The 20,365-nt window shown below is 32.0% G+C and overlaps 1 protein-coding gene across 2 annotated transcripts in view; it reads left to right on the forward strand.

Annotated features, from left to right (window-relative positions):
* Positions 1–2,619: 2,619 nt before the first annotated feature.
* LOC118193080 (zonadhesin-like) overlaps positions 2,620–20,365 on the forward strand; it is an 83,716-nt gene continuing 65,970 nt past the window's right edge. For both annotated transcript variants that reach the window (XM_085809187.1, XM_035364118.2), the window contains exons 1-4: positions 2,620–2,782; positions 9,353–9,529; positions 18,490–18,660; positions 19,660–19,836. In XM_085809187.1, the coding sequence (XP_085665313.1) occupies positions 2,716–2,782; positions 9,353–9,529; positions 18,490–18,660; positions 19,660–19,836 (592 nt within the window). In that variant the 5' untranslated portion in view covers positions 2,620–2,715. The remainder of the gene's footprint in view (positions 2,783–9,352; positions 9,530–18,489; positions 18,661–19,659; positions 19,837–20,365) is intronic.

Consider the following 20,365-nt stretch of genomic DNA (forward strand, 5'->3'; position numbering starts at 1 on the left):
AACGGGCTGGTTGCATGGGTGTTTTCGTGGTTTTCCCGATGTGTAATGTGTATACTAGCCAGTTTCCCTTAGAAAGTCCTCCACGAAGGCATCCCTCCCTTTAGGCAGATAGCCCTCGTGTGCTTTGCCATAATTAAATAATCCAATCCAATCCATAATTAAATATAATTGATTTGTAACTTCTACTAGAACTGACGTTAAGAATTGAAGTGCAAATAAATAATATCGTGTGCAATCTTGATTAATATAAAATTAAAAATATTTGCACAGAAAAATATTTGCATTCAGACAGAAAGTTTTTTGAAATATTTGCAATTACTTTGTAAGAAGGATATATTAATAACCGTAATAATTACTTTTTATATTACTGATGATTAGGAATCAGTTCTTGACAATTACATTCTAAATTAGAATTTTAAGAATTATTAGAATTTTAAATTAGAATAATGAAAATACGCTACGCACAAAAATACATTTTAGGATAAAAAATGAGTTGATTTTTTATGTTTTAAAACTTCTTGAATTCATTTAATAAACATCGTATCCTCGTTATTAATTGAATTCAGAATGTTGGGTGTCGTTTATATAATTATTCTTACTTGTCCACGGAATCTTAGCTGCAGATCATTTCTACATAGCCATTGAACTTCCATTAATTCAGTCTCTAGAGGGTTGTATATTTATATCATAATTTGACTTTTATAAAAATGATTATTCTAAATCTTATGTTTCTATAAAAATATACTGTGCTTTAAAAATATGGATGATAGTACCAGCCGCTCTTTCAGCAACTTCAAAAGCATCAGTATGTTTAGAAATAAATTGTGCAGTTAATGTCATAAAATTCAAATAAACATCAAACGAAAATTCTCAGTTTTAGACAATTCGATTTAAACGAAGTAAAGTAGCAGACGATAAAACGCCGAAGGTAAAAATTTACTCTTACAAAAATTTACTTTTATTTAAAAAAAAAAAAAAAGATAGAGAGAAATTAAAAAAAAAATATTAAAAAATTAATTAAAAAAATAGCTTTTCATATAGTATTAATAAATATTTATTACGCATCATTGAGGGAAAAAATGTCATATAATTAATTGTTCGTAAAATTTTACTTGAAATTTAAGGTTAAAAATAGCTGTGGCAATACATTGTAACAAAAATCCATAGACCACATTTGGCATTATTATCGCTCAAAAAAAAAGATGCCAAATTTCAAAACGCGAAAATATGTAAATTCGTTCATATCTTAGAAAATTTTGAATAAAAAAGTCTAATTTTTTGCAGATATGCTTAAAAATATACCTACTTTAAGATGATGGTAAAAATTTTATAGGTTATAATTCAAAATTTTTTTCGAAAAATTTATAAAAATTATTTAAAAATAGAAATTTAAAAAATAAAACACAAAAATCGGATTAATTTTATTTGGAATGAACCTAAATTTCGAAATGTGAGAGAAAAAATCAAAAAAGTTTAATAAAAAAAGAGATATAAATAAATATTTGCCAAATTCAATTAACATTGAGGAGCTAAAATTTTGAGAGCTAATATTTACGTATTTCAAAAGTACTCCTACGATTTTTACAAAACTTGGTATTCTGGCATAATTTGAGTCGTAGAATCGAAATATGTAAAACAATTGGTATGTTATTTCAGAAAAAGTCCGATTTTGTGTCAAAATACCTATGTTAGAATAGTGCTATATATAAATCTAATATATATCCTAAGTCGCGCTTTCGAGACATGAAGAACGCAATTTGAATTTCGTGAATCGCCCCAGTAGAACAAGAGCTATAGCACTGTCCCCCCTTTTTTTTTTTTTTTTTTTGAGCAGTGTACATTGTTAATATATTCCGGATGACGTAAAATTAAGTAACGTAATGTTCGAATTAAAACAACTCCCAAATACTATGGCATCATTTGATTCCACTCGTTATCGCACGCAGTTTCCTTTTTGGATTCTCTATTGACAGTTCTGTTTTATGCTGATGATTTGTGAAATAATTGTTCCATCCTATGCTGCAATAAACAAACTCTCTTCTCCTTTTAGACTGATCGTTTCGCCTCTGGTTAATCGGTCACCGTCTATACATCTATATCAAATTAAACCTGAACTCTAATTGTAAAACATAACTTAACCATGCCATCACCAGTAGTTAAATTATTTTCATATATTTCTCGATTTTAATTAGAGAAATTTTCTAACTGGAATTTTCTATTATCGGTGTTTAAGAAAATAAACCTACAAACATCTATTCGAACACCTTTTATAATAAATGTCATTTTTTTTCAAGGATAGGATTTTAAATCAATGCATGCAAATTATTTGCATCCGAGATATTTTTCTTTTACACTCTCAAGTTTCAATTAAACATCAAAACTAAATAAAATTTAGAGTTTTATCACAATTGCTTGAAAACTAAACTATCTCCGTGTTCCTTATGAAAGCAATGTGAAACTGAAATTTCATGCTGGATGTCTGGCTATTTGAAAGAGTGACATACGGAATGAAGAATATGTAGAAACAATTCGCAGTGAGAGGTCACATGTTTATGAGAATAACAGCCGAGTGTAAAATATCCCAACTTTGTTAGTTCTAGTCTAGACTCTGTACCAGGAAATATGCTACACACACAAACTGGATCAAATGAAAAGTGCAGGTTAAACGATTTCTGACGACGACTTAGACTAGACGCTCTCTTCTGGTAATTGGGCATGGATATACTACTGGTGATTCTTCTGCACTTTAGTCTTCTACTGCAGTTCAGCTCAGGAGAAGAAGGTAAATTATTAGCTCTTAGTTACAGAATGTTTGTAGTTAAAAAATGTATGTATGTGTGATCTGAATACCTTAAAAGAAATTGCAGTAGTTGCAGATGGTCTCTTGGATTCCTACATTTTGGAGACGTAGAGTCTACCTAACCACTCTCCCATACATAACCGAAAGTATCTCGAAGGACGTAATCCAGCGGTTTCAAGTACTCTTTATTTTACTATCAGTTTCCCTACCGGACTTCGGGATTGAAAGATGTTAAGTGCCCCCTCTCCGCAAAGACACTTATATGCCTTGTGTGAGATTCGAACTCCGGCGTAAAGGCGTATGCATACAGCCATTTTTAAACAGCATTCTAGTAGTAGTCATACTAGTGGAAGTCGTAGTCGAAGACTGAAAGTTTAGCAATTTTTGCAAAATGGTCTTAAGACTGCCCGTACTGAATCAAGGGTGTAACTGATTTGAAACAAATTAGCACATTCTTAAAATAATAGAAAGCAATTCTCTGCAACACTGTGGAGTATTTCTTTCGATTAGTGCTATCTATTCATTTTGATTTCAAAAATAAGTAATTCAGAAAATTCTGCATCAGTCCGTTCCTCTTCTTTTCATAGATTTTATAGGAAAGAGTTTATTAATTTAATGATAATTGTAAAGGATATTATGATTTAAAATATTTGTAAGCTTCTTCGAAATTGTCGAATTGGGTCAAAATTTTAATTTTAGATTATTGAACTGCTTTCCTATTTCTCAGTAGAAAAGATAATTTTTTGACCAAATAATTTTCGAAGCGTTAATGACCTTTAGTGCAAGCATGACTGTTAATAAATTCTTTAAATGACAATGGCGGATTTCAAAGCAATGAGATTCATTCAGATCACTTAAATACGCATATGTTGTTAAATTCAAACTAGTTTTTTACAGTCATGAAGAAATGATTTTAATACATAAATAATTAAACATTGCGAAGAAATAGAACATGTTGTTAATTAATTAAAATTTCTTCAAAAATACCCATACGGTAAATTTTTTATGCTAAACAAATGTTTCAGACAAAGAATCTGAAACATTTGTTTAGCATAAAAAAATTTACCGTATGGGTATATATATATATGCTTATTAAATGAATTCCTAGACATAGATTTTTGAATAAAATATTAAATCTGTAAAATTATTTTTTAAACTAAAGCCAGAAAACATAATGAACATTACCTTATCATTAATCCTATAATATTTATAAACTTGGTATCACTGAAATTCCTTTAGAAATTCCTCACATATAAATAGTTCCTTTAATGCAGGTAAACTCTATTATTCTGAAAACAATTAGTAACTTAACAGCATACTAAAGAGGCTGTTCGCACATTTTTATAGACGATTTTGTTTTGCTGTAAAAAAAATCTTCTGCTTGGAATTCTCTTTTTTTTTAACTGCAATTATTATTTTTTTTAAAGTATAAATTATGGTCTGCTGCTTGACAGTTTTGTTTTCATGCAAAATGCTGTTTTTAAAGAAGCAGTGGATGGGATGTTAAGTTTGCATTCTTTCCGAAGAATATGTTTCGTACCTAATTATTAAAAAAGTTAGAAAAGCCATGGGTTTTTCGATATCTAAAGCTACAATAGGTAATGTTGTCAACGACAAAGGGGAAAAAATGTCAAAATTTAGCTTCTAGTGGAAAAATTGTTCCAAATACGTCACCAAGGAAAAAACGGGATGTTTCGAATGTTGCTAAAGTAAGAAATGTAATGCTAAAAGAAAAACCACCAAGTCAAAGGCGAGTTGCAAAATTATTAAAATGCGTGGTGTCAACTGTAAATAAAGTGATAAATGCTGATTTGAATCTTTATATGGCGAAAAAACATAATGTGCATCGTCTTTCTCCACGTCATATCGCCGAACGCAGAACGCGCTTCAGAAATCTTTATGAGAAACATTTATCCGAATAAAAATGCAAAAAAGTTGTCACACTAGAGGAATCTTGGGTGTACCTAAATGACTGCAATAAAAATAGATCCATTTATTATCATCAAAGAGGAGAAAAAAACCTTAAAACATAGTTCAAGGAATCTAAATAAAGATTTTTCCAGGGATTTATGATTGTTGCTGGTGTTTTTTATATAACGACAAATTAAAAATAAAGAGAGTGGAGAAAAATGTTAAGATCAACTCCACATATTATCAAAAACATATTTTATACCGAATTTCCAAATATGAAATACCTTATCGTTATACACAGTGCGATCAATCAGTAGAACTGCATCAAGGCAAAGCAAGCAGCGACACGTCAGAGTCTGTTAATTTCCGGGAAAAAAATAGAACAAGGAACGGGTATGAAAGCTATACCCTTTACTCATATCCCTACTAAATCTCCTGATCTATCATCAATGTATGTTTACTCTTCTAGTCTTTTAAAAAGCGGGTTGTCCAAACGTTGACCTACAACATTCTTAGACTTTGGAAAGCTGTTCGAGAGCAGTGGGATAAGGTACCTCTTTGGATACTACAACAGGCTTTATTATCTTGGAAATTACGGTGTATAAAGCTAGTGAAGAATAACGGTTATCAAACAGAACATTTAAAACATAAAAATTTTAGGTAAAATATTTCTGTAAGTACAAGTGAAAACCGTCTAAAACATGTACGAATATCCTCCGTAGATCTTATTTGTACAGCCGAACAACTGACAAGAACTATAAAGACCATTAAACTCAAAACATAAAGCATATTTTTCATTTCAGTGGCCACATTTTGTAGCATCAGAATAACCAAATTAGAAATGCAGAATTTAACAGAATTTCTAAACAAAAATACAGTTGCAGCCAAGGGCGGATTAAGCGCTCAGAATACTCTTATGTTCTTAAAAAGATTTTGATGTCCCACACATACATTTACTCCTGTTTTTCTCTCATTTCTTCGTAATCGGTCTTCATTTAGCTGCACCATTCCGTGGTAAAACTGGCAATGAAAATCTTTTTGCAATGCCCCCTTTCTCCCTAATGACTTAAGCCCGTGCTTAATTTGCTGAACGGTCAATCAAGCTCTGGTTGCAGTTAAACCAGGTTTAAAGAGATTTATTAAGACGATCTAGAAGTTTTAGTCAGGGGAGGGGATCAATCACTTCTGGTCGCATATTAAAAATAATTTCATTTTTATAATGGCACATAATGAGATAGAAGAGGAGAATTCTAGTGGTTCAGCACAAAACTATGAAATCGTATCATCTCATCAGTTAAGAAATAAACCCTTAAGAATGAATAACTCTTTAGTTATGAGAAAAAGCAAATTTTTGTTTCGTTATAATTCGTAAAATCACAGTTTTGTTTAAAAGTCGTGTATATTTAGAGAAATAATATGGGTTATAGGAATTTTAAAAGTTTATAGGTTAGGAATTAAAAATGCATTTCTGTAAGTTTTTTTTTCCCCAGAAAAATAATAATTTAAATAACATTATTTCTAGGCATTAAATTTATAAATGAAGAATTTTATATTACTCACAGCTTACTCTGATTAAACAAAACAATATTTATATAATCTCCAACTAATTGTATTATAGTTGTTAACTCTGTACCAATTAAAAATATGCATATGAAATTTTTACATAATAAACTTTGCCCCCCTTAGTTAAAGAAATGTTAAAAAAGAAGGCAAGAAACACTTTTACTCCTTTCCTATAATACCGAAAAATATTTTAGCAAAACCTGAAGGTGTCAAAATTCCTTTTTAAATTGAAGTGCCAAAACATAGGAAAACGTGACTGATAATGAGTGCTTGAGCTGCGGTTACTTGAAGTGGCCTCCAGGAAACAAGAGTCCTTTCGAAATTTCATCAAGCTGTTCACATTCTGTGAAATCCCTGGTAGTGGACTGATTGCTAGAAATTGCTGCAAGACATTTAGTAAAAATTGTATCATGTTCTGTTAGTGTTCAATAAGGGTTAAATCCAGCGAACAGCGGGATAAGTGAAGCCCCTACAGCGTATTTACTGAGTCAAATCTGTGTCGTCCGTGTGCTAAACGAAGTTACATTATGCATTATCATGCTTTGGTATAAATCATCACTGTTATGAAATATCAAGTTCATAAGAGTGCAATCGTCTACAAGAGCCTTCTGTGTATCGCCTTTTCAAAAAAAGATTCTAGTAATTACTTCAGAAGCACTCCCCAAATCATAACAAAGTCACAACCAGTTTGTCCTATAAATGTTCAATAGTGTTTGAATGCAGAGGCAGCATTCTTAGCTGACAGGCAACTGCTGACTGAACAGATTTATAGGATTATATTGTCTCCTCCGTACTCGAATACGTGCGTCATCTCCAAGAAGCTGAAAACGTAATTCATTTATCTAGGACACTGCGCCATTCGTCTATTATTTAACGGTGGTATTTAGCCCAGATAGGTCCATGAGCCAGATAAGTTTATTGATATATAGGTGGCTTTAAGAGGCACCAGCTGAAATACTGGTGGACAAGATTTCTCTTCTTTGTCGTCTTCATGATTTTACCCCACCAGCGCTCGAATACATATGGCGACTGAACACTCTCTCGGCTTCCATTCCCGGCAAACGGGCTAGTTGAGTACTTTTTTTTTTTTTTTTTTTTCTTCGTGTGTAACACGAATACGACCTAATTTTCTTTAAAACGTTGTCCACAAAACGGTCCCTCCTAAAGCAGATAATCCTCGCGAGCTTTCCTCGCAGTCATTTAACCAATTTCTGTGATCAATCAATGAATGCATTCCTAGTTTTATTTTTAATACAATTAATATTAATTGCCAAAAAATAATTAAATAAAATAAAAAATAAGAATAAATAAATACAATTTTAGAGAGTAATAAATACTTTTCAACTTTTGTAAATGTCTGCTGTAAAAATATATTTCCTTTTCTTTGGATGTATAATTATAAGGTTAGGTTATTCAAATACAGCAAAGCATATAAAAGCTATCTTCCTACCTAGGAGGAGAAATGTTTTCATGGAGGATAATCGAAGAGAACTGGTTCGTATTCATGTCACACATGGGCAATACCAGGAAAGTCTATTACCCAGCGAGCTTTTTATTCTGGAATCGAGTTCCTAATTATCCAGCAGTCTTATCCACTTGGCTACTGATGGGGCCATAATTGTTAGGAAAAATCTGTTTGTTAATTTTTTAAAAAGTAATAAAATTACAAAAATTAAAGCCCTTTAAATTTTTATTAAGAGAAAAACATGCTACGTAAAGTTATAGGAAATAAATGCTGTATAACCGAAAATCTGTTAGCTATCAAATATTGAAAATTTTAAACATGACCTTAATTATCTTACTTGCATATTATTATTTAAGCATGATCTTTCTCCCTCTTTATTGAAGAAGAATTTGATCTCGGTATAAATTTTAATGTCTATACATGAATAAATCTGTAAAAGGGCATATTTTTTAAAATGCATTTTTATTTACCGTGCACTTAAAAACTGATTTCAAAACGCCCATGTGTCCTAAACATTCCTTCCGAGTTTCCATTCCAAGGAATAGAAATTTTCCTTATGTTTTTTTATGACATTCATTTTAAGTTCTGACGATTATCGTTTTACGTTTAGAAAGTCTAAAAATTTTCTTTGCAATCATAAACTGTAACTAAACATTAGATAGACCGGCAGCGAATTATGGCTAAGTAACAAATGAAACTTCAGAAATTTCAGAAATTTGTAAAAGACCCTTTATTGAAAACTAAAAAAGAGCAAAAGGCACGGTTTATGCTTACAACTCAGCCAACCACTTGCGGTCAGATAACTCAAAATATCAGTAAGTCATATGTAAAATTTTTAATTAAAATAAGCTAGTGGTTAAAGGTTACAAAGATTAATTAACGCGAAGTTGGCTCAAAACGTAACCGACGTGGACATTCAACTATCGGCAGTTGTAATGCAAGGCCCAGGAATATAAATCTTATCTTGCCTAGCAACCTATTAATGTCGCCTCGAGAGACAGAATACCCTCTGTCTTACAATCTAAAAACCTCACTGCGAACTAATTTGCATTCTGGCGGGAAAACGGAAGGAAGAAGTAACAGTAAAGATCCAAAGCACAAAATAACTAGTTAATTAATATAAAGGAACCTTACAAGTTCCAAATGAAAACTGTCTTATTCTGGATTTTGATAATCTTTCTCAATTATAAATTTTTTAAATGCTTATGTTATCTGTACGTATTCAACTAACTAAGAATAAGCCTTAAGAATAGTTAGATTAATAAAAAAAATTAATTATTATCTTTTCTCACAATTAAAAATTTTTGTAAGACTGGACTTGCGAGATATGTGAAAATACCTGTAAGTGCAAAAAATAATCTAAAGCACGAAATAAAGGTGATTCTTTTACAATATTGATAAAAGAACTCAGAATGGCTACATTTTAGACTGCTTAACATGTTTGGCTAAGTATTGTTTTTCATTGTTTGGCATGTATATAACTCACCTAAAACTCACGCATTTTTGGAAGCTCTTTGAAAGGTACGGTTGAAAATGCTAATGTGGAGCTTAAAATGTAACACATAACATAAATTTTTCTTATGCATTTGGATTAATGAGCTTTTGAATTACAGTGTTATGTAAAGAGAATGAAGAGTACAATGAGTGTGGCTCTGGATGTCCATTAACCTGCTCTAATTACTTAGAACCTATATTTTGTACAAAGCTCTGCATAAAAGGTTGTTTCTGTAAACCTGGATATATCAAGGGACCTGGTGGAAAGTGCATATTGCCTGAGGAGTGCCCAGTAGGTAAGAATTCATAAATCTGTAAAAAGTATTAATGAGAGAATATCTGATAAGATGTTATTGATAAATATATACATATTTTTAAATTAACATTAATAAATTTAACCTAGAATATATATGAAAATATAAGCATAGATGTAAACTAGGTATGCTAACGCAAGGACAGTGTCAGTAAAAGTTGCAAAGTGTCGCTAATATGCATACTACATCACATAGTATATGACCCTCTTTTCAGTCAGAATGACCTTAATCCATCTAGCGAAACGTTGATCATGATGAGACAATACGACTTCTCACATGATGGAGTAAATTGACCCATAATATTAAAATAGAAGTAATCACACCTATAGTTTTAGTCAGGATAACTTCCTTCCGGTGTTTATTTCGTCTAAAGGTTTTTGGTTTTTGACAAAAATCCTAAGTTTTGACACCTTTTTTTGCGACTGTTAAAGTGAAACCCGAGCCAAACAAACGTTCGTTTAATTAAAACGGTGAAGAAAAATTACTCTGAGTGATTTCTGGAAGGGCAGAGGGAACTGATTCACCCCCCTAAAAGGCGAATTTGAAGTTTTTACCGTCATTGATGAATTATGTTATTTAAAATCACTTTAGAGTTCCCTGAAAGCAAATGAACTAAAACTGGAAACATTAAAGTTTTGAATTAATTATATGAAAATAATGTCTCACAGTGTATTCCAAATGAGTTTTCGCCGTTCGGTGGGAAACTTTGGCAGTAGACTAATAACATTATAGTCTATAAGAAGGTTATCGAGAGTAGAAACTTTATTTAATTCTGAGGTTTTATTAAGTTTGTTTTATAAGTTGCATGCGTTGAAATTTTAGCAATACTATTAATTTTTACCATTTTAGTCATGTGATTTATGAACCTTATCTAAGTGAGATTGGTTAAATAACTAAAAACTGATATAAATATAAATAAAAGATAATTACAATGGAAATAAAAATCTGATATTTTTTTCTTTAAATTGTTGATGCATATTATTTCCGTCGGGTGATTGAAATGAAAAAGAAAAACCTTAAACAAATAAACTTTTGAAATTTGTTTCACATAAAATGGCTCAAAAGTAACCTCGTTGTCTGAAATAATGAACACAAAAATGAGGTATTGCCATTTTTTTTTTTTTTTTTTTTTTTTGAAAACAAGCCTGTTCATCGTAGGTTAATTGAATAAAATGCTATTCAAAATATCTGCGCCTCATTAATTCGGTTTATTAAAAAAATAACAATAATCCCAAGTACCCCAATCCAATCAATCTAGACAAACGGGTTCCAGAGTTTTAATAATAGACTAAATGAAAAGTGGAACGTATTAACTTAACGGTGGCCTTCATCGTTAAGGTGCAAAATTTTACTGGTCGTACCAAAAATCTGTCTGCGGGATCTGTGGAATATTTGGTCGTAGTAAAAGTATCACAATGCAAAGTATTATACGAAATTTTTTTAACTGTTTAGCTACCAGACATTTGGTGATGAGAGATCTCTGTCACCAAAATTTTTGCCCAGGAAGCACCAAAAGGAATGGGCCAAAACTGCACCTTGAATAAGGAACAAGAGCACACACATACAGCCAAGCATTAATCAGTCTTAATCAACCAAGCCGGGTATCGAACGTATTTCCTTGGTTTTGGGTTAGCAGTCAATCGATGCAAAACCCTATACTGTTCAGAGAGATTTGTTATTCAAATTTGGTAGATTCATTTTCTTACACTGTAAGCTTTTATGCATTGATTATATTTCGGTTTCTGATTCTTGAATTGTGGCGACATTTTTATAATGTATGGAGTTTAGCATTTCTGTGTTGCTTCAATGCGGAAACGTACATCTGTTATATTTTCCTATCTTTTTATATGACGGATGTCTGTTATGAATCCGAAAATGATATTTTGTTCTCTGATTTGTCTAGGAGATAATTTATCTAGTTCTTCCTCAAATGTGTAAGTTTGTGATCAATCAGTAAATTCATAACTTCTAGATAACATGTATCGAGACTGTTCTACTCATGTGTATGCATACGTCATTCTCTGTCAAAGACAATGTATTTGCGTTGCATATGAAGGATAATAAGGAAAATCTTTCGCAAATAAAATGCAAGGGGGGACTAGCGTTAACCTCAAGTCGTCAGAAACTAGGCTTTGCCATTAGGGTAGTCTTTAAGAGCCAACCTACAACTATTAAACGTAAGTGAAATTTCGGTTGTGCAAAAATTGCTCTGTGATCTTCCTCGGTTCTTTCTATTCATATCACCTCATTATTACATTTTCTTTCTCTCTCTGTCTAGTAATTCATTAAACAGTGCTTTTGTATGTGCCACTTGTACCAAGGAACTCAAAATCCGAAGAAACATCTGAGATCTTTAAATGTTTAGAGTCAATCATAATTTAGGTGACGTCAGACTTCGGATGAAAGAAGTCTCGTACCAACTTAAGAGATTAAATCTCATAGAAGTAACATTTCGGATTCTCCAGATAATGGATTTTGACACATTTATTGTAAGACAAAATGCATTTAGTATCTCAAAATTTTCACGGTGGTTTATTTCGTATGCTACAAGAAGGGACGTGTGTTCATGTAAAATATAACAAGCAAAACAATTCTGGCATTCTAAACCAACATAATATTTTTTTTTTTTACCCTGCCTTTCTGCTTTGTACTCTATTTTTGTTTTTCTGAAAATAATATATCTAGTGTACAAAACAACGATATGTAGCAAAATTTAGAAGCATAAGCTTAGATACGGATATTCAAGCAAGCTGCAAAACCTACCTCAGTTTCCGTTTTTGATATCTATTCTCGGTGAACTGCTATGAAAAAATAAACTCAGTTAGACAATACGGGCGTTTATTTTGCCGTAAACAATTCAACTCATTTAATCTGTTTAGGCAATACGGATTTTCCGAAGAATGCATTCGAATATCCTTGAATGAATTAAATGGTGCAACATTTTGGTATTTAACTTCCTATAATTAATTATTAAGCATATTGAAACTACGGTTTTCTGTTAAATCATTAAGTGATGAAGATAAATGAGATTTAGTAGACCAGCAGATTCTTGGTCTGTCACAACAGGAATTTTCAAAATTCCAAACTGTTGTCGTATTGCAAGCGATGAAGTTTATTGTGGATTATACTGATTTTAGTTATGTGTAGAGTGCTGCGTTTATGTATGGTTTTCAGAATTAAAATAAGTTAACTCTAGTAGTGATAACATTTTGTGATAGCGTGTGTTGCTGAAATATGTTGTATTCTCAAATTAAGCTCATATAAACCGATTATTCCTTAACAAGACGATTTGGACTTCCTATTAGTGAGCCTGTATCATGAGAAAGAAGCCATAAGAATGCTGGTGTTATAAAGGGATATCGGTAATTAAAAATTTTCGTTTGAAACTTCGTCTCAAGCCTAAATTTACTTCTAGTAATTTAGGTCCACAGAAGTGTATTTTGAACTTCTTAGCAAGAATCAGTTGTAAAGAAGCAAGAGATAGTTTTCTTTTAACATCTTATATGGGAATGCACAAAATGCCTCAGCGAAAATCAGCAAGGAATTTTAAGCGTGATTGTAACGGGGGGAAAAAATGCATGTTCCTGAATGTCTAGAATAGGGGTGTATAACTATAGTGAAGGAAAAAGGCCATGACACACGTCAAACAGCTCAGAAATGAGACGGCAGAATATAAAATGAAAACCACTTGGACGTTTAAGCTAAGAGACCCTTCTTTTGCTTTGATACTACAAGATATATGATATCTGTAAGTAAGCATCTTCCGTTAAATAGAACACTATATACTGATAGGTAAATTTCAGACTGATGTCGATTTAGTTTGTATTATCAGATGTCAGGTAATGTATTTCATGTGACTACATAGGACATTTTAGGGAGTGAACGAGAATTTCGAGTGAAAAGTATATTGACATTACATTCAGACATGTTAAGAAGTGCTGCAATTAAATGTTTTTTGATGAAATAGCAGGTGTAAAAAAATTACTGACATGTGATCTTTTTGTGTTTAACAATATTCAGTGATGTGTTAATGAATGGCAAGAAATTTTAGTATACATAGTTGGTTACTCTGTACATTGTTTGAAACATCTTTGTATAATCTGCAGAGAAAATTTATGAAGTCTAGATAACTTATTGATTGAAAGGAAATATTATGATAATCGTCCATTTTCTAAAACAGCAGAAATCAAAGTTAAGTGCAAATATTTAGATACGATAAATAGAGATAATCTTAAGAAACCATCTTCACTGGTATTTAATATTAATTATCCACAGTGATTGCATTTTTAGAACATTTATAATAAAAAAAATATGAATCTCATTCTCAAAAATGCCCAAATCAGCATTTAATACTATTTTCATTTTAAAGAATATATATAATTATATTGCGCAACTTGTCAATGAAATCTGCCAATCTTGTTATTGTGATTTACTTAACATTTTCAAAAAAATGCAAAAATTTTAGTAGATAGTAAATTTTCTGCTTCAAACGAAAACTATTAAAAAATTAAAAGCATTAAGTAATTTAATTATATTAATTGTAAATTGCAGTTTTATTATTTTTCTTATAGTATTCTTAACTCCAAACGCTGCATAATTTGTGCATTTAAAAATCACTGTTATATGTGTTTGTACGTCAAGTCATGGTCACATTATAAATATAAGTGTTTTAATTTAGGTTTTTTTACCAATAAAGTACATCCTTTTTTCATGGCTTAAATTGTGTATATATTTGTGATTCACTAGAAAATTGATAAAGAAAACGAAAGGAGTTCCCTTGTATGATATTTAACGGAGAGCAGGTTTTTAATGCACGTAATGCCCTACTGTATATATAATATATAATGCAAAACTGCGCATTGTGCGAACACGAGTTATTAATTTTAGAAAATCTATTGTTTGAATGTAGTGATCATGATAATCTGTCATTATTCCAGAGAGTACAGATAAGTAACTATGTTGGCATTTGATAGAAAAAGATATTAAGAAACTACTATAAATATGAATGTTTGAATTTATGATCTTCGTTATTATATTTAAATATCGTTTTATTTTCATTGTTTAGTTTGATGTATGTTTGTCATAATAAGGTAACAATAAATTAAAAAAAAAGATTTTAATGAATGTTGTTTAATGAAGAGTAGATTTTAATGCATACAGCGAACTATTGCGTATATTATTCAAAGCTCTTCTTTACAATATGCAAAGAAAAGTTGTTGGTTTTAAAATGTGTATAAAATGATCATGATAATCTACTATTACCCTAAACTATATAAACTAAAAATAAGTACATACATTTATATATGGTCGAAAGAGGTGGTGTCATAAGCATTACTTCTAATTATTATTTTCTTTTTCATTGTATAATATTTGAAAAATTAAATAAATTTTTATTAATTGTAATTTGCAGTACTGTTACTTTTCTTTTAGTATTTATACTTTCAAACACTGCATGATTCTTATATATGAAATACCAATATATGAAATTTAGGTTTTTTTTATTAGATTTAGATATATTTCTTATATGAAATATTTCAATGACATTTATTAACTAATTTATAGTCTTGGAGATATAAATGTTGATGGTTATAATATTTTTTGCTATGAAACGCAAATAAGTTAAGTACTTAAGCTTAGGAAAAATATTGATTATAATCATTGTTAACTTTAAAACCGTTTCCTAATTTTTTTTATGACAGGAGCAATTTTCAAATCTGCGTTTAAAATACTGCAAAACGTTCGTTTGTCTCTCACCGATTCTTATATTTATGCAAAAAGCTAATTAAAATGGCTTTAGAAAGCATAAAATGTTAAAATAATTAAAAAAAAAAAAAAAAAAAAAAACCTTCTTTCTATCAGCTTAATTTAATTAGATCAGCTCTGTGGTAAAGTTATATTTCCGACGAAAATTTAAAAGCATTCATTATCAGTTGAATTTCCGATGACAACATTGCACGGAAAGCGCCGCCATGTTTTTCAAGTGTATTGACGTTCTCCCTTCACGAAGGCCACTGTTCAACCAAGGCCATCTTGATTGGATATATCATCATCCCCCATCAAGGCCTCTTGGGGGATCAAGAGGCCCCCATCAAGGCCTCTCATGGAGGTTCCCGTTGCGTGAACGAAGTTCAGGTTTCTATGGGCGCCTGGGTAAGAAACCCTTAATCCCAGTCGAATAAATGGATCTGTTTCCGAACGTTATCGATCGTGAATGGGAGGTTCCATGAGGCCTCTTGATGGGGGGGGGCATATCCCATCAAGAGAGCATGCGGTCCAACCCGCATGCGGCCCAAGTGGTGGGGACGAAGCGAAAAAAAAAAAAAAAATGTCAGTATTCCACCCCGATGATATATTTTACTCATGCTATCAGGATTGGAGGCTGGTTTTCGAGAGGGACGAACGGGTTACTTGACGCTCTGAGCTGGAGCGAAATAAAACGTGTTTTCTGTGGAGTGGGGTTCTAAAACTTCTGTTGACATGTGCGCGAAGTGATTATCTTTATTTTCACCCACATACAAATATGCCTCGCTGCACAGTCATGTGTTATTCACATCATCATTATTTGGCAATACATACATTTTTGAACAATTGTTTTCAAGAAGTACGCAAAGAGTAAAATTAAAACCAGAATATCGGATGAACCCGATGAAAACTTCTTGAGAAATGCAACCACTAAAATCGAACAAGATACTGATGCATTAATTTCTCAAATTCAAGGCCAAATATCTCATTAATCTTATGATTTCTTGTTATCTTCATAATTATAAATAAAATATATAATGAAATGTTATGTGTAAAATGCCAAATACAATGTCAAAATAATTCTACGTTGCTGTCCTAATAAAAAAAATTCATAAATTAATAAAATTGTTTAAACATGTTTTTATATTCCTTTTGCTCATCAGCCATCGTTAGTGTTAGGCAGTGTCGGCTCGCCATATGAGTTAAGTGAACCACTAACTCATTTAAAGTTTTTCTATATATGCACTTTCTCATACATAGCAAATTTGAACTAACGGTGGGCCAAACACTCACTTTTCTTTCCTAGAGAAGAAATTCAAAAATTTCTTTCAGCAACAAATCTGAGAAAACCCAAAAATTTTCAATGAAACATACGCATTACTATAACTCATTTATTTTGGAAATCTCGAGCTACCACTGGTGTTAGAAATAATTTGTATGGCCTAAAATATCTCGTCTTTTTTCAGTGTGGCCCAGAGAAGCTAAAAGTTTGGACACCTTTGGTTTAGATAACTTAAGAAGCGCTTTAAGCTCTTAGATTATCTCAATTTAATTTCGTAAATACTGAACAATTTTGATTAAAAAAAAAAAAGAGAGAGAGCTTAAATTGTTCTGAATAAAGCTGGCAGATGGTTTCTCCAAATAAATTCATTTACAGCATTAATAATTTGGCTGTAAGACGTAAGATTTTTCAAATGTTTATAATTGATTTAAATATCCAAATCTGCTTTTTAACTTTAAAAAAAAGTTTAAAAAACCTTTTCATTTAAAAAGTATTCGTTGTGAGATCCTTTTATGATGCAGCACATCTTTTACTGTGTAATCCACCTTGGTTTGGTTTAGTTTATTACGACAAAGAACACTAGAGCTATCTGCCTAAGGGAAGAGGTGCTTTCGTGAAAGACTTTTTAAGGAAAACTGGCTCGTATACACGTTACACATGAGGAAAACCACGGAAATGCCCCGTGTAGCCAGCCCATTCGCCTGAATTCGAACCCAAGTCGAAAAGACCAGTATTCACCCTCGCTCGGCCACTCGTAGGTTTGTAATTCAGCTTATTGTTACTCAAGGCAAGGCCAAATGTAACCGTTCAACATTGGTAGTCGACCAGAGTTGAGCTGCCAGCGAAAGAGCTAGCTGCACGGGACTTCTTCATGTATAATGTAAATATGAATCAAATATACCTCCTTTAGGTAGATAGCGAAATCGATTTAACACCAACCATATTCATGCGGAAACGTTAAATGTCATTTTTTCCCCTAGAAAATACATCTTTGCGTCTCTAAAGTACAAAAGGGCCCACCAGCGGCCGAGCGGTAAGGTCGCTGAACACTGGTAGTTCGGTCCGAGGTTCGAATCCCGCGAACGGGCTGGCTGCATGGGCGTTTTCGTGGTTTTCCCCATGTGTAACGTGTATACGAGCCAGTTTCCCTTAGAAAGTCCGCGAACGGGCTGGCTGCATAGGCGTTTTCGTGGTTTTCCCCATGTGTAACGTGTATACGAGCCAGTTTCCCTTAGAAAGTCCTCCACGAAGGCATCCCTCCCCTTAGGCAGATAGACCTCGAGGCTTTGCCGTAATCACACACACACACACTAAAGTACAAAATTACCCCTGCATGAATGTAATGGAAACGGAATTTTGTGAAACTGCGTTCTCAAAGCATGAACTGATATTAAAGAACTTTTTCGCCTACTAAATAGAATTTTTTACTATTTTCTCTTCTGCTTACAGAATAGATATACCTATGTTTAGATATATTATGTCTCCGAAAATGAATCAGTCATTTTGGGACAGTACAAAAAGCAAATTTACTGTAGTGGTTAAGCATGAATAGTTGGAACGAAGGGAAAAAATACAAAAAAAAAAAAAAAAAAAAAAAAAAAAAAATATCCATGCAGCCATTGGCATTCGCTTGGAATCAAACTCTGGTCATAGAACAGTATTATCCACTCGCCATCGATGGACTAAGCATATCTCGAGCTCTTTGCAATCAGTGACCCTTGATGGTTAGCCATTGGACTCCAATTACTAAACGCAATATACAGCCGATCTTAAAATTTGTTGAAGTTTGTGTTCAGGCTCAGAAAATATTTTTTTTTTTTTCATGTTTTTGCATGTGTATTTACTGTTTATGTAAATTTATTTTTTCAGTTGGAACTTGATTTGATTACTAACTGCTTTGAATTACATTCCTATTTAGGTCCCTGTCGCGAAAATGAGAGGCCTACGCAGTGCGTAATACCTTGCAATACCTGCGCTCAACGAGGCAAATGCTACAACGGATACTGCAATAAGGGATGTGATTGTAAACTAGGCTTCTATAGAAACTATACAGGACACTGCATACCAGGCAGTCAGTGTGATCTTCAAGGTTTGTTATATTTTAGTCTGAGTATACTTAGTCTATAAAAGTTGCATTTATATGTGCGTAGCTCTGATTTTGTTAAACTGCTAATCGATCAGACATGAAAGAACGATAACTAAAAGAATTTATATTTACTCATCTCATCAAATTTCAGAAACATCATTGACATCACTGTCAACCCCCGATTTACCGGGTTAATACTAAAAATGACGTCCACCATTAATTCAAAATCAAGGTTATATTTGAAGGCAGTTAACACAAAAAAGAGGCATAACTCTGTTTATAATTCATTCCCCAAACACTGAATATTAACAATTTGTCCACATTTTCAAGGAGTTTAATTTGAAGAATAAGTTCATTTGGTTATATAAATTAAAACGGTTTAAAAAACACCATAAATACGGGAAAATAGACATCATTAGAAGTGAAAAAGAAACTAATTTATAATGACTACGACATTTGCTATGAGTGTTGTTACTCCACATATTTTTGGTTTTCTTTTTATATTTTCCATAGACAATTTTCTTTAACGCTGATGGTTTGTAACAGTAATCTTTCCATCGTTCTACAACAAATTAACTTAATTCTTTTTAGACAGGTCTCGATTTATCCATCGTAGATTAATATTTAGTTGAGTGCACTGTTATTCGCCAATTAATAATATTCACCTCATATTTAATGGCCTCTCCCCAAATTTAGATTTATATCACCTGCAAGCTTTACAATGTAACATGTAATTAATTACATGTTACACTGGGCTTTATTTATAAGCCATGTGTATAAAGGACTCTAATACCTGTGTAATCGTTAAGGAATACTCACGATCTTCAAGCACTCGATGATAAATTTTATTGAGAAACACCAGTGATACTCGTCACAACCCATATATTAACAAAGCAGAATATAAGTAATATGTTTTTTTCTGAATTTTGTTTTGTAATTTTTGAGTCGTGGTGTATTGCATGCATTACCATAATGAATTTAAAGTCTTCTTTTCCATTTTAGATCCCTTACCCTGTCCCAGAAATGAACATTTTGTGCCTTGCGTGAGTCTATGCAACGACTGCTACTACCGTGGTAACTGTGAAGAAATATTTTGCGAACCTGGCTGCGACTGCAAACCTGGGTATTTTCGAAACGAAAATGATGAATGCGTGCCTGAGAATAGATGTTTTTCTGATGGTTAGCGAATATCGATTTTATTCTTTCTTAATTAACTAGTACATTTTAAAATTTGAACGTGAACTGGAAAGGGCTATAATTTGTAGATAACGTAGACCACAAGTTAATGCAGAAGTTGCTTGAATAAACATGTAGAAGACTAGTTAGAATAAAGTTTCAAGAATATGATTCTTGAGGAAAATAACGTTTTAGCTTAGTAAGTTTTAAGAGACTAATAAAATTACAAAAAAGTTAATAATTAGGCGCTGTAAAAATTTTCTCACAGGTTAATCTACAATCTATATACATTTCGTTTGTTGACTTTCAATTATTTCATCAATGCATTTTCGGAATCTTATGAGAATAATTTGTCTTTAAAATAGTATTTAATGAATTTCAGCAAAGAAAGTTTTCTGTCTTAAAAGATAAAACTGTACACAATTTGACGCATGTGAAAGAGAGTCTCATCGCATACAAAGTCTAGTATGTTCCTAAAGAATTGTGTCATAGAAAAAATTTATAAGGATATAAATAATTTTCTATTTTAAGT

The sequence above is a fragment of the Stegodyphus dumicola genome, chromosome X2 (genome assembly GCF_044657685.1).
Source record: "Stegodyphus dumicola isolate Sdum_Otavi_A_Nest chromosome X2, ASM4465768v1".
Taxonomy (NCBI): Eukaryota; Metazoa; Arthropoda; class Arachnida; order Araneae; family Eresidae; genus Stegodyphus; species Stegodyphus dumicola.